This window comes from Schistocerca nitens, chromosome 1 (genome assembly GCF_023898315.1).
Source record: "Schistocerca nitens isolate TAMUIC-IGC-003100 chromosome 1, iqSchNite1.1, whole genome shotgun sequence".
In the NCBI taxonomy this organism is placed as follows: domain Eukaryota; kingdom Metazoa; phylum Arthropoda; class Insecta; order Orthoptera; family Acrididae; genus Schistocerca; species Schistocerca nitens.
Genome location: NC_064614.1, coordinates 550065383 through 550081288, shown reverse-complemented (window position 1 = coordinate 550081288; position 15906 = coordinate 550065383). Strand labels below are relative to the sequence as shown.

Genomic DNA, 15906 nt, shown 5'->3' with positions numbered 1-15906 from the left:
TCGGATGACAACAGGGCTTCCTCCTCGAAGTTCTCCATGTACAAATTCGCTACCACCGGTGAGAGTGGGCTACCCATGGCGACTCCCTCCGTTTGTTCGTAGTATTCTCCATTAAAAAGAAAATATGTGGAAGTCAAGACATGTCTAAAAAGTTCAGTGGTCTTCTCGTCAAACTTCTGACTAATCAATTCTACTGACTCTCGCAGGGGTACCCTCGTGAACAAGGAAACTATGTCAAAACTCACCATGATATCTGACTCACCCAACGTGAAGCTATCAAGGCGTTTAACAAAATCCACGGAATTACGGATGTGATGAGGGCATTTACCCACATAAGAACTTAATATTCCCGTCAGGTATTTGGCCAACAAATATGTAGGTGCCCTGATGTTGCTGACAATGGGGCGTAATGGTACCCCCTCTTTGTGAACCTTCGGGAGTCCATATAGTCTAGGCCGTACCGGACCTTCGGGTAACAATTTCTTAGCGTCACCCTCCGGTAAATCTGCGTCCTTGAGAAGCGACCTCGTCTTGTAGTCCACCTTCTTTGTAGGGTCAACGCTGATCTTCCAGTAGGAATCGTCATTTAGCAGGCTCTGCATCTTATCAGTGTAGTCCTTATGGGAGACAACAACTGTAGTATTGCCTTTGTCAGCCGGTAAGACAACAATTTCAGAGTGCTCCCTCAGATCACGAATGGCCGCCCTTTCTTTACTAGTGAGGAGCTCAGTCTGTCAGTTCACCTGATGATGGCGACATGTATGATCGCCGAAATATTGTGCCCGTTGGACACTGTAGACCGGCAGTACACCCGTGGATATTTTGACTATCAAATACGCCGGGAGAAACTCAAGAATCATAACAGTGTTCTTATTGGCAGTATAATTGAGTGGTGATCATTCAGCACAGTAGTACAGTGTTTCGTTACAAAATTAAGTAACATACCAGTAAAATAAATGTATATTTACTGCACATCTGATGTCTTAGAACCTTGACAAACTCTGAAAATAAAGACAAAGCTGAGCTGTTGAGACAGAAACCTTCCTTTCTGATGTACCTTTAGTGTGTTGTAGGTAACATAAAAATTTAGATATAATACTCTTCAGAATGCAATAGTATATTGTAGTGACTACAATTGTCAGATATTTCAATGTTACTTGTAGTTTAATGCGAGCTGGCATGGCATCTCGCATACTTGCATTAGACTTCTGTGCAGAGCTAGAAGTATGGTTCAGAATGATTTTACTCATTCAAAAATGATTTTCAAACAAAATGTTGACAGCACAGTATAACTCTCTTATTAGTGTACTTGATGTTCCCAAATGATTGCTATGATATACCCATTTCCATATCCAACATCTATGGGTCCAGTCTGTCACTACAAGCTCTGCATATAAAAGTTGCACAACTCTCATACAAATAATTTCACTTGTTGCCATCTTGAAAGTCACATAAATAGCGTTTCCAACTCGGGCATGCGGAAATGCTAATATTCATGTAAGGGGAGGGGTGGTGGTGGTGGGGGTGTACACATGTAAGAAATTTGTGCCTGTGGAAACCTGGCTTACAACTCCAGTGAGCCTGCCAAATGTTGCCCTGAGGACAACAATGGCTTGAGAGAAATATAATAAACATTTGACCTTTTTTTTTTTGTTTTGTTTCAGGGAAAACAAAAACAGACAAAACGTACCACCACTTTCTTCCAGTTCTGTAATGCAGAGACAGGTATTCTCCTCTGTACAGATGTTGCTGCTCGAGGTTTAGACATTCCTGCTGTGGACTGGATAGTTCAGTATGATCCACCAGATGACCCAAAGGTTAGTAATAATTAGGTGCTGTTATATTTAAATAGCTTAAATCGGAGGCAACTGAAGTAAAAATTGTTTTGCTCTTGACACGCAGGAATACATTCATCGAGTTGGTAGGACAGCGAGAGGAGAAGGTGGTAGAGGACACGCCCTCTTGATCCTTCGACCAGAAGAGCTAGGTTTTCTACGATATTTGAAGCAAGCCAAAGTTCCTCTCAATGAATTTGAGTTCAGCTGGAATAAAATAGCTGACATTCAGTTACAGGTAATTAGCTCTCAGCAGAGCTGTGTAAAATGTTGGTGTTTGTGCATGTCAGGATTACTGAACACAGATATGTTGAGTTGATTCTTTCTTTTCAGCTGCTTATCGAATTTTAATACAACCTTTATTTCATTTGAGTCAGTTTTTGTAGCCATTGTTTTGTTGTAATTCCATTCTTGAAATTTAGTGGAAACAGCAGAAAGTCAACAAGGTTTCATAATATTACGCAATATTTTGTCGTCTTATTGACCAAATCTTTACTTTTTAAGAAATTATTAAATTATACTTTAGTGTATTAAGAATATGTGTTCCTGATTATACTGCAAATTACATTAATCAAGAAGCACAGAAATTATATTACATACTGATTAGCTAGTGGCCTTTGTTATTAAATTAAAATGGTGGGAACAGAAACTGTGAGAACGTGATAAGAGTAATTGTAAAGCCCAGATTTATTAACAAGAAATGAACTAATATTGTATTGAAGACAATAGTTAACACACAAACAACGCACAGTCCTCAGCATCTGGAGTCATACCCTCATTCATGCAATCCAAAGTGAACAGATCTGTTGTGCTTGGAGTGATTATAATATTATTTATGGTTTGAAAATATCCATCTGTTTGTTTTATTAAAAATAATATACAGTTTCAAGTTTTTGGAGCTGTCCGGAGTTATTTCGGATTCACAACATAAGGAAGAAAGAAGTAGAGCAAACAGAAAAGAATGTATTTCCCAGCAAATTATGTCATGGCTTTATTTTAGTTTGAAATAACTTTCCCTTGTCCCTTAGTCCCAAGTGCCAACTGGTGTTTTCCCATATGATACAAAATTCTCAACTATTTTAATTTTTTTTCTCCTCGTTGCATTATATATTTTTTTTTTTTTTTTGCTGAAGGAATACTCCAAAAGTTTGCAATTTATTGATTTCTAGTTGCAGAAGCATTGCACAGTATTTTATGTGGGCATGACAACCAACCAGCTATCAATCAGAATGAATGGCAAAGATGCAACTGTGACCAAGATGCAGAAGCAAGAGCATTGAGTCATTGACAAGCCCACAAAAAAGAATGAAAACTTTGCTAATTGTTTGAGAAGCTGGAGTACAACTGGGGTGGATAGCTAGCAGCTCAGGAGGAGGCAGCAGCTGGTGCAGGATGAGAATGTGGGAGGAGGGGTACCAGTTGCACATGTTAGGTTTGTGACACACTGGCACAAGAGCTGGTGAAGTGGAAGAGGATGTGGAGGCATTGATTAGAAAGGGGGTGAAAAGATGTGAGCAGTGGAAACAGTTGGGTAAAGGGCATGGGTTAGCAGAGATTGAGGCCAGCAGGATTACAGAAGCAAGAGGATGTGTTGCAATGTAATTCCCATCTTTGTACTTCATAAAAACTGTTGTTGAATGGAAGGATTCAGATGGCTTGGGTTTTGAAGCAGCCACTGAACTCTAGCATGTGGTGCTCAGCATTATGTTGTGCCACAGGGTGGTAACTCTCATCTTGGTCACAGCTGGGTCTTTGCCATTCATTCTGATCGATAGCTGGTTGGTTGTCATGCCCACATAAAATACTGTGCAAATATTCCAGTATATGATGTGGCTGCTTTCACAGACGGCTCTGCATTTGGTGGGCTCGGACATACCTGTGACAGGGCTGGAATATGTTTGGTGGGCGACTTGGGTAGGTCTTGTACCTGGATGAGAGACATGACTCCTATGACAAGGAGTTGAGAGTGGGAATGGTGTAGGGATGGACCAGAATGTTGTGTAGGTTGGGTAGGCGACAGAATACCGTTTTGGCAGGGTGAGATGGATTGTGGGTTGGATGTCACTCATTTCATGACATGACAATAGACAAATCAAAGCCCTGGTGGAGGACATGGTTCAGTTGCTCCAATCCAATCCAGGGTGATATTGGGTAATGGGGGTGGGGGGGGGGGGAGGGATGCTCCTTTGCTGTGGATTTTTGGGGATGGTACTAGGACTAGGGATGTGTGATATAGTATGGTTTTAATGTCTGTTCCCAGTATATCGATCTACATTAAGTCCCAATTCTCTCTCTCTCTCTCTCTCTCTCTCTCTCTCTCTCACACACACACGCACACACACACACACACACACACACACACACACACACACACTCTCCAGTGTTGAAAACAGTTAACTATTTCCATAATGTTATTTTATCTTTCCCAGCCATTGGTGTCCTGCAAAATATATTTGTGAATTTTTGTATAATGCAGACTGCAGGTACTTCTAATAACTGGATCTTTGCTTTGTGTATTGTTTCAGCTGGAAAAACTGATTGGTAAAAATTACTTCTTGAATATGTCAGCAAAAGAAGCATACAAGGCATATGTAAGAGCATACGATTCTCACCATTTGAAGCAGATATTTAATGTGGAGACATTAGATCTGCAAAAGGTCGCTCTGTCATTTGGACTTAAAATACCACCAAGTGTTGATCTCCGTATCCTTTTTTTGCAGTTTGGTGATTGTAGATATTAGTATATTAAGATTACTATTTTCCCTCTCCCTCCTTAACCACTATTCTTCCATCTCCGTTCACCTTTCCCCAGTTCAAGCAAAATTGTGTCCTGTCAAACAACAGTTAAATTGCTATTAAGTACACTCAAAGAAGTGGCTCTTGTTTTTGTGTCTTCCAAATCTCCTGTTTGTTACCAGTGAGCAGATGAGAAGAAGCCAGTGTGGGAGACATAAAGATAGAAGAATGATCAAACCCACCATGCAGTAGAATGGTTTTCTCTGTTTAAAATATCATAGGGTTCCCTGTCAAGAATTAACTTAAACTATCAAGCAGTTACCACCACATCAACTTTTCATGTGTCTTTTTTTTTTCCACTTGCACCTTGACCTTATTTTCTTCCATTTCAACCATGTGAGATTTTATTATATTCAACCGGAATTTAGATTCTTTTCTGCTATTTCTTCTCTCCTAGCATTCATTTACACACTTACCGACAGATATTTTTATCTTGATTTCAATCCAAGTGTATAAAATCTATGTTTTGAATAATTTTTAACTGCAATTATCCTGGGAAATGAAGTACAAAATGTTGGGGGAAACCAGATGGTGTTCAGTATAAAGATTTCTAAAGTAGTAGTAAGCAATATCTCTCTGTCTGTAATGCACAATCCACTACTGGTTTATATTGAAGAAATGCCATTGTGGCTCTTTTATCAGTTTTGGTTTTAATATTCCTTATTGCTCAATACATCATGGCATTGGTTATGTTGGTTCTTAGTGCCTCATTATTAACCTGTGTTGTACTAAAATCTAACTTAAAGGTTTTATATTGTATTACATAAGATAGTTGTAGAATTCAGGAACACAATGATTGTCAGATGCCACACATTTATCATAGTCTGCCATTTGATATATCTATTGCTAGATATAGGCCTCCTGAAGACTGTGTGCATGAGTCTTTTGCTGTATACAACCATGTGTCTCCCACATTTTCTCTTTCTATCATTTGCTCACCTTATATTTGGTCACTGTGTTGGTCTTCTCTTATGTATTGTAATTCAGCAAAGAACTCCCTTGGTCCATCTGCCATCGACTTGCCTAGTTAAATATCTGCCCCACCTCCCCTCCAATACAGTTTCATTGCAGTCACAGTGAAAAATCTATTTGTTCTGTGATTGATTAATTTGTTTTCCTATTGCCTCTTCCCCTCAAATGAATCCCATCATACATCTCTCAGTTGCTTGCTGGGCAATGAACAGTTTTTGACTGGTTTTTGCATTTTAAGTCCTGTCTCACTGCCATAAATTAAAACGGGTAATTCATGTGGATCGAAAATTTTGTTTCGCGCTTATTGAAAACCACATTCAGGAAATTATTTTTAGTTCATCAGTGGCACTCTGAGCCATTGTTGCATGTCAATATATATTTTTTTTCTTTTTGCTGGTCATCTAGATGCTGTCTTCAGCTGCTGTACACACAAAGATTGTTAATTTGTGCAATATTATTATCTTTGTGTTGATTATACAGAGATTCTGAATGGTTGGCTGATACTTACATTAAGAAATGCTGATTCCTAGTACCGCTGATAGGAACATGTACAACTAGAAAGTGTGGTACTTACCTGTCATCATATTTATTTTTCCTCCTTCAGGGAGGAAAAGGGACTGGGGGAAAATAAGGGGCCCATCTAGAATTTGCCCCTCTCAACCTAGAACTGGGTGACCTGTCCCTCGTTTCTAACTCCTCTGTCCTTCCTGAGGAAGGAACATACAATTTCTGAAAGCTAGGAGTAGTATTCTCTGCTTGTCGCTATTTCTGTTGGGAGAACCTGGAAATTTCGTCTCCAGAGAGTAAATAATAGCCACATAATTTAACATTTTTGAAAACTGAATTTTGTGATTGATAGTCTTGTTATAATTGATTTTAAAGCCTGTTTTCCAACAGGATCTGTGAAGTTCTTTCATCTGTTGTTGGAATTTATTAGCATTAAAGGCAAACTGTTTATTAACAGTTAAGCAACTCCATATTACTTCTTTCTTTTCTCAGTTTAAGGATAAAAAAGTTTGTTTAGGACTGCTGAGAATAGTTTTACCGATTGAGAACATCTGCTATGTATGTGCCTCCTTCAATTATGACTTTCGCACTATTCTCATGACTTCTATTGACAGCTGTTAAATTAATGCGTGTCTTCTTTAGTACTATATTGTAGATTGTTTCTCAGGAACTGTTGTGACCGGTTTGATTGTAACTGAGCCAAATCTTTCGTAAAAATCTGTGCATCCTTGGTAGAGTGGTAATTTGTGTTCATTGTTCCATGCTGTTGTATCATTAACAACTTGGAATGATACCTTGTGTTATATCCACTTACAAAACAAGCTTGTTCATGTGCTTTGTTAAAATCTATTGTTTTTCGCGTGGTTGGTAATGGCTTATTTTGTACAAAATAATTGTTTCTGTTGCAACAAATTATTCCCCAATCCTTCTGTCAACACACAGAATTGAGCACAATCTGAAGCCAATGATAAATTGTATATTACTAATTTTCCCAGTATATGATACAAGATCATCAGATGAATCTGCAATTATAATAGCACTAGTAAATGTGATGTTAAAGTGTTTGTCAGCCTCTAATTTCATAAAGCATACAAATTAATTCATTTTGGCTTACACCAACCTTAGAATCATATTTAAAAGGACATAGATACATACATCTTGACAGATTCTTAACTAGTTCATGGTATATGTTTGGAAATAGGAGTCTGGCCAGTACTGCATATTAACGTCATATTCCAAATGATTCGGAGGTGGCTTAAGCTGAAGTGCATTACGTTGTATGCATTATGAATGTAATATTGAGAAAAATGCAAATTATATTATTATATATGCTGCTTACTCTGATACAATTATGTGTGTGGTTTATGCTGATACAAACTGTTATCATCCTATCTTCCATTATTTGCATGTGAATTGTTTCACAAACTTTTGCAGTACTTAGCCTGCCACAACTAAAGGTTATGCCTTTTCAGTGATTTAAAAGTTACTCAAATCTGTTATCATGTGATGTACCTTCCTTAATAGATTTTTCAGATGTGAACAGTAGCAAGGGGAACCGTCCAAGGAAGAGACTTGGTGGTGGTGGTTTTGGATATTTTAGTACCATGAATAAGCCCGGAGGAGGCAAGATGGAACACAAAGCAATGATCTTCAGGCAGCCACATAAAAATAAATCTGGTGATAAGAGACAGTTTGCTCGGTAGCGGCAGGAGGACTCATTATCTCATATTGGGGAAGGACAGTGATTGATGAAGTGTACAATTCAGTGTAGATATTATGTGGAAAAAAAACAAACAAATAAAGTCCCATGTTAAATTTCTTAATTACAGTTTTTTTTGTGCTGTCCACATTAATAATTACAGTATCTTGCTATTGCGTTCTCTTAGTAGTATGTGACTCATCATGTGCCCAAAAGTCCTGTGGTAGTCTTGAATGAAAATCCTTTAAGTAATGTTTTCATCTCACTCCGACATTAACTTTTGTGGATGCCTTGGTTACTGATTTACTTACTTGTGTTGTAACAACACAGTATGTATACAAAATACATACAGTGTCGATAAAATATGTACTCATCTATGATTTGAGCTAATATTTCACATGCCTGGTCTCCTTTAATCTTAGTGGAGAGGATTAAAATTGCCAAGTTTTCTTTTAGGATAACTTACTGCACTGATACGTGCTTTCAGCTTAGCTTTTGTCATGGCATTTCTTTGCTACCTACATTTGGTGACTACATTACCAGTACTGCTTGCCATATTTAATATTGCTTGCAGTAACAAACCTGAATTACACTGACTCTGTAGTATAATACATTCCTCGTTTTAAGATTGCTGTGTGTCTATAACTTTCCTATCTGTTGGCATGAATCACTTTTTGTTAGCCACATTTACTATATACTGCTAAGGTACTTTAAGTAAAGTGTATGGATTGCTTGTGTTACTTTTTATGGAGTATGCTTTTACTCCGTTGCATAGCTACTGCCATTCTGGAAACAAATGCATGCCAGTGACTTTGACAGCCGATGATGTGAATTGGGGATATCCAGTGCCGTTTCCATTTTAAAGTTCAACAATACACGACACAATGTGCTCATGACTTAAAAATATTTGGTTTAGGACACCTCTCCCAATCTTATGATTTATCAGATCATTGTGCAACACTGGTATGTAAGCATTGTGTCTCATTGGTTTTACAGATTTTTGTAATCAATATCCACATCCAGTTTGCTTAAAAATATTCAATAGGTTTTTTTGCCATACTGATTTATTGTTCATAATTTATTATGACAAAAAATATGCAGCACTTCAGAATTTACATCCCCAACAGCAAATAACCCTTGAGGTCTTTCCATGTCAGTGAAGACCCACTCTGTTATCTCTGCCATTGCAAACCAGGCCAAAGAGCATCCCCCCCCCCAACCCCCCACCCCCCCAGTTGTTTTTCAAATCGCTTCTGCTGTGTAGTACTTCAGTCACATTTTGGATGGTTCTTGCTGTGCACTGTTTTATTTTTCATATCCTCAAACTCAGTGTGTTCAGATAATTTATGCTGACAATTCCATAAGGCCCCCCATGTAAGAGGTAAACTTCTTTATTTTATCTGTTTCATAGATTTCATATGAATAGTCTTTATCATTTGCCTTTAATGCTTTTATCTTCCTTGTCAACATCTGCTTGACTTCTTTAATGTGCTCTTTAAATGTCACAACACACTGGGGTGAGAAACCAATAGTGTCCTCTATGATGTTATCTAATTCCTTATAAAACAGTATTCACGCTGGGGAATTTACTGTAAATTCCTGAGACATGTAGCTGGTTATTTCAAACTGGCTTATAAATGGACCTTCCCTCCCTTTTTCTGTGTTTAAAATGTATGTTCCTGATTCTTTGCTTTGTGGCATGCTCCATCAGACGAGACACAGATCAATAGTGTGAGGTAATTATCTCTCTTTCATGTCAGAGTCCACATCTTTTCTCTGATTTGGCTCCTATTGTTGCTAATTACTCTCTTCGAAATGTACAAGTTCTTGAAGTAATCCTTTAGCGTTTTGTGCATCCTATGGTCACTATCTCTGTGAGAGCCAGTTACAAACCAAACAATGCTATGGCTATTAATATTTGGGTAGCTACTCTAGTAAGTTTGTGTGACTAGTATGTTAACTGCAACAGTTTCTTTTAATGTTTTACCAATACTGGGTGAAAAAACAATTTTTGCTTAACTATTGTGGTTTTGTCTCCTAATACTATTCCATCTTTGTTTGAGAAGTTCCAACATTAACCACTGATAGGGAGAATGAAGGCCCCCTAGCAACTTTTTTACGGGGAACATTTATGGTGTAAAAGTTGTATATAGTAAACTAAATGGAAAATTTGACCTATCAAAACTGATGTTAGTGTGTACAGTATTTGTGTGACCAGGTTTTCATATATTGAAAATCAATTTTTGCTCCTGAATAAATTCCAAACCAGTCGTGGTCTAATAGTTTTGAAGTGATACGAGAGGGAAGGGGGGGGGGGGGAGGGAAATTACAACCAGTGTAATGATTGTTGCTGGAAATAATTACTTGTAAGGGACATCTATTTGTTTGGCGTAAGTAGCTCGTGCCTTTCATTGGACAAAAAGGTGAGTATTCGCAGTATTTGTGACAATAATATCCAGGCAGCCCATTGTTATGATGATATGGTAAGAATTGTTTATGGTATTCACCTCTATGTGATGTATTTGTCAGCGCTCATGCGATAGTTGACACAGATGGGTTGCGTGCATCCCATTAACTGACAGTGACATGAGGCCCCAGGAGGTCTGGAATGATTTACCAGCTCATTCACCTGTAGCAGCAGGAGTACTTTAGAACATAGTTTTCCTAAAACTGTCTTGAGCAGCTAGTTCGGCAGCCCACACACTATGAAAATATCTTAGGTCCTATAGCTACAAGCAGACAGGACCTTACTGATGACATCAGTACAGAGACTAGAAATAGGGATCATGATGTCATCATACCAACTATGGTATGAAAGCATTTAGTTCTTGTACGATGCACGTAGAAGAATTGTAAATTGTGCTTAGGACAAAGTATGTACTTAGTAAGTGGAGGATGGAAATGACACACCATTATTTAACAACAAAATTCAGAATATGCTGAGAAATCAAAGGCTGTTGCACTCTCAGTTAAAAAGAGAATGTGCAAATGAAGAAAGGTAATGATAGTAGTAGGAGATAGCAATATAAAAGCTGAAGTTTTAGATTTAAGAAATTATACAAACATACCATTGTTTGAGGACGACATAGTAATAAGTGTCCCTGACAGAGAGAAATAACTGAAAGAGTTGAAAACAAGTAAGTCCCCAAGACCGGATAGAATTCCAATTGGGTTTTAGAGAGTACCTATGGCATTAGCCCCTTGCCTAGCTCGCATTTATTGCAAACCTCTCACCCAGCGCAAAGGCCTAAGTGACTGGAAAAAAGCACAGGTGACTTCTGTATATAAGAAGGTAAAAGAACGGACCCACAAAATATCCTTAACATTGGTTTGCTGCTGAATTCTATAAGATACTATCAGTCCGAATATAATAAATTTCCTAGAGATTGAAAAGTGTACATCTATTAATTGGAACATTTTTGAAAGCATTGCTTGTGCAAAACTCAGCTTGCCCTGCTCTTGCACGATATTCTGCGAACTGTGGATGAAGGGCTACAGGCAGATTCCATATTTCCAGATTTCCAAAAAGCCTTTGACATGATGCCTCACTGTAGACTGTACAAGCATACAGAATAGATTCCCAGATAACTGATTGGCTCAAAGATTTCTTAAATAATAGAACCCAGTATGTTGTCCTCGATGGCGAGTGTTTATCGGAGACAAAGGTATCTTGAGAGTGCCACAAGGAAGTGTGATAGGACTATACTATTTTATATATATCTAAAAACAAAGATGCTGTAACTTACCAAACGAAAGGACAGGTATACACTAGGGAGCGCGCGTGCACACGCACACGCACACACACACACACACACACACACACACACACACACACACACACATATATATCCATCCGCACATATACAGACACAGGCAGACATATGTCTAGGATATGTCTGCCTGTGTCTGTGTGTCTGTATATGTGCGGATGGATATGTGTGTGTGTGTGCGCGTGAGTGTATACCTGTCTCTTTTTCCCGCTTAACGTAAGTCTTTCTGCTCCTGGAATTGGAATGACTCCTTACCCTCTCCCTTAAAAACCCACATCCTTTTGTCTTTCCCTCTCCTACCCTCTTTCCTGATGAATCAACCTTGGGTTGCAAAAGCTTGAAATTTGTGTGTGTGTTTGTGTGTTTATTGTCCTTATCAAAATACCAACGCTTTCGTTTGGTAAGTTACAGCATCTTTATTTTTAGATATATTTTTCCCACATGGAATGTTGCCCTCTATGTAATGGACAGGGCAGGTGTTTTGTTCTTGATGCTGTGGTGTATGGAAAGGTATCGAAGTTGACTGATTGTAGGAGGATAAAAGATGACTTGAGAAAAAATTTCTAGTCGGTGTGATGAATGGCAGCTGGCTTCGAACATAGAAAAATGTAAGTTAATGCGGAGGAGTTGGAAAACAAACCAGTAATGTTTGTATACAGCATTAGCAACATGAAATTGAACTGGCATTTAAGGACTGTGGTAGGGAAGGCAAATGGTGTACTTCCGTTTGTTGGGAGAATTTTAGGTAAGTCTGGTTCATCTGTAAAGGAGATTGCATATAGGGCGCTAATGCGACCTTTCTTGATTACTGCTAGAGTGTTTTGGATCTGAGTCAGGTTGGATTAAAGGAAGACATTAAGCCAATTCAGAGGGAGACTGCTAGATTTGTTCCCATTAAGTCTGAACAGCGCACAAGTATTATGAAAGTTCATTGGGAACTCAAGTGGGAATTTCTGGAGGTAAAGCGGACATTCGTTTTAAGGAACACTACTGAGACACTGTAAAGAAACGATGTTTTTAAGCTGACTGCAGAACAACTCGACTTCAGCCAAATAACATTTTGTGTAAGAACTAACAAAGGTAAGAGACGAAAAACTAGGGATCATACAGATGAATTTTTTCCACACACTATTTATGAGTCGAGGAAAGAAAATGTCTAGAAGTGGTTCAGGTTATCCTCCACTACGTACTGTACGTTGGTTTGCAGGTTATGTATGTAGATATAAATGCAGATTAAATAAATATGCAATGAGGTGAACATCTTTACTCAAAGACAATAATTACAGTAAATTTACTATGATTTATGATGGTTCCACAGGTATTAAAAAAAGGCAGGAGATGGTTCTTAATAGGGTGTTTAATTACCATGAACAGCAATGTGCTCCCATACTGGCCAAAAAGTTGGTGTGGCTGACAACTGCTGGATGGTCATTAGTGTGTGTTTTATAGACCCAGCTTCTTGGAAACAATTTCATTCCTTAAAAATTGTAAAAAGTCAACAGGTAGCTGGGGAAATTACTTTTCTCTGAGAACACATATGAACAGTAGTTCTGATGTACTGTAGAGTGCAAAAACAATCAGCCATTTGTAAACAAACCTCTTACTACTATTTTTAAAACACTGCACATTGCATCTTAAAAATTTCTTTGTATTAATCTGAAACAACAGGTACATCAAGATCACCTGTAAATTCGCCTGTAAATCTTTTTATTAATTACTGGTTTCAACAGAACTGTACTGTCATGCATTTTTTATGTTTGGCTTGCTGATGTTCGGTGCTACCTTTTATTGTAAAAGAAACATTTTCACTATATGACTTGTAAGTTTGTAAAGATCATGAACTCCTGTTACTGTGTTACAAGATCCGATGATGACAGCACAGATCTGTTGAAACCGGTGATCAATAGAAAGATTTACAAGTGATCTTGGTGTGCCTGATATTTCAGAATAATGTAACAATTCAGATCGCCCCGATTCACACAATTAAAATAATTTCTTTGATTAAGAAGAAGAGTGTATTATTTTCTTTCTTCGTAGACTACATAAATTGTACATTTTTTTTATTTTTTTTATTTTCCCTTTCCACATTTCTAGAAATAAATTCTTTCATGACATCCATAAGACTAATTGTCACTGCCCAGTCTTGAAGAACAAGAAAAGATTAGTCATGATTGTATTGGTGTTGATGTGAGGCAGTTGCTGAGTCATTGCAAAGTGCTGAATGACCTCTCAGAGGATGCTGATGACACTTTAAGTGTTATAATTAGTATGATCAGACGAATAACTTCCTGAAACAGCTCTCGAACTCTACCACATCCCACAATAAGTTGCTTTGAATAGAGAATACATTGAAAGCATAGGCTTCTGCAAGAGGGGACATTTGCCCTCACCCAACCCCTTCCAGAATCTGAAATTTTGCTTACCTTTTACATATCAATGTAATTTACCTATAATGAATTCTCCGGGAATCTTGTTAAGTTGGGATAGTCACTTTTGAAAATTTGATCAGTCTTATTCAGAAAGGTAGCAAGAATTTCAAACACACCTTTCTGAAGTTTTCTGTCATGACACAGTTCTTCAGGAACAGTTGGTGTTTCTGTACATTTTGATCTCCCTGGTATTTTTATTTGCAGTGAGATATTTGGGTCTTTCAGATTTAGGTTCCCAGAATAAGTTTTTGCTTTTACCAACAGCACATCATATGCTACTGCAGTCCTAAGGTTTGCTAGAACATGTTTTAGAGTGCTTACAGAATTTTTCACTCCAGCTGCATTAAAATTTGTGTTGTGTAGAGACCTGTCCTGCTCTTTCCATAGTCCAGGCACTTCAGTGGCGAATATTGTATAAAAAACAGTCTCAAGCTTTTCAAGCAGTTTCCTGTAGACCTGGCCGTTTTCAATCTCTCAGCTTCTCTAATTGAGTTGTGTGCATTTAGTACTTCAGTATCTGTTTTGTGGATCCATTCATAGCTTTCCCTCAAATGTTTCAGAGCTTTTTACTCTTATAGCTTAATGGGTCAAACACACTGGTATCAGCCATTCATATATCAGATTTGGTTTGGTCATGTTGATAACATATTGTAGCACATCTACTTTCATTTTTCCTTTTAGTGGATCCCAGAATTTTATTAGAGAAGTCTTTCACAGTTACCATGACATCACACAATGGATCACAACTTCCTAAAAATTTCTCTGCAGCAAGACTGAAGCCGTGACTGCTGCAATTCAGGAAAACACCTGTTTGGCTTGTCATCAAGGATTTCCTTCACACCCTTGTTCAGTCTTGATATATTAGCCGTGCCATCAAAGTAATGGGCCCCTAGAAACTCATTTCCTAGTAAGAGATTTAGAAGGATGTAATTACTAGTAGTTGCCAGTGTTTGTGCCCTGGAGCCCAGCAGACTGCATAAACCTAGAAAAAGTTTATTTTCTTCAAGTGTCTCAGGGTCAACTCAATGCACATTCATCTTTGGTGTGACATCACATGTGCTGGACTGCTGTTGAAATTGCTCGTCAATATTTTATGAAGTTCTAGTCTTCAGTTACTTATTTTAAAGTTTATTTGTGTTAATATTTGCTGTAAAAGTAAGTTATTAGTGGATTTTCATTAATCTCAGTCTTTCTTCCCGTGCTATTGACTCAAGTGGTCTATTATTTGTGAATGTACTTACGTCATTCGTCTAAGCCTCACGCCTTAGTACTGTATTTACATTTTGCAGCAGCTGTAGCTGCTATAAAGCTAAGTAGTGAAAAACTTATTTGTGCACTGAAACTTCCTTGCAGATTAAAACTGTGTGCCGGACCGAGACTCGAACTCGGGACCTTTGCCTTTTGCGGGCAAGTGCTCTACCAACTGAGCTACCCGAGCACGACTCAATCCCATCTTCACTGTTATACAGTTATTAAACTTAATAGTTTTGAGCGGTGTTTCATGCCATTTGTGGCAAAATAACATTTTAATAAACTTTTGGATATGTTCGCTCTGTGTTTCTTAGTTTTCTGTGTGTTGTAGTCGTTCAGTAAATTTCGTGCTTTAGTTTTCAACTGATGTTTCTTATTGTTTCTAGTGAAATATTTCAGTAAAATTTTCATTCAGTGTTTTAACTTCATTTAGTGTTCCAGCGGTTGTTTGAATTTTTTGGTTTTAACTACTAATCTTGTGAAATTTTGTTGGTATTGGTATTAACTGTGGTGTGGTAGTATTAATACAAGTAGTTGCTTTCTTAGTAGACAGAGATTTTAGAGACTGCTATTGTTAGTTCTATAAATAGTTTTACTGGTGTAACTGAATTTCGGTAACATGGACTTAGTTTTTTTCGAATTTTATC

The 15906-nt window shown here is 37.9% G+C and overlaps 1 protein-coding gene and 1 non-coding gene across 2 annotated transcripts in view; one reads left to right on the top strand and one right to left on the bottom strand.

Moving 5' to 3' along the window:
• Window positions 1-7933, top strand: part of LOC126254251 (probable ATP-dependent RNA helicase pitchoune) — a 48809-nt gene extending 40876 nt beyond the window's left edge. The window contains exons 9-12 of the mRNA XM_049955296.1: window positions 1665-1817; window positions 1903-2073; window positions 4361-4538; window positions 7644-7933. Coding sequence (XP_049811253.1) covers window positions 1665-1817; window positions 1903-2073; window positions 4361-4538; window positions 7644-7813 — 672 coding nt within the window. The 3' untranslated portion in view covers window positions 7814-7933. The remainder of the gene's footprint in view (window positions 1-1664; window positions 1818-1902; window positions 2074-4360; window positions 4539-7643) is intronic.
• A 7439-nt stretch (window positions 7934-15372) lies between these two features.
• On the bottom strand, window positions 15373-15447 carry Trnal-caa (transfer RNA leucine (anticodon CAA)). The gene has a single exon. It is a non-coding gene; the product is annotated as a tRNA-Leu (tRNA).
• Window positions 15448-15906: the final 459 nt, after the last annotated feature.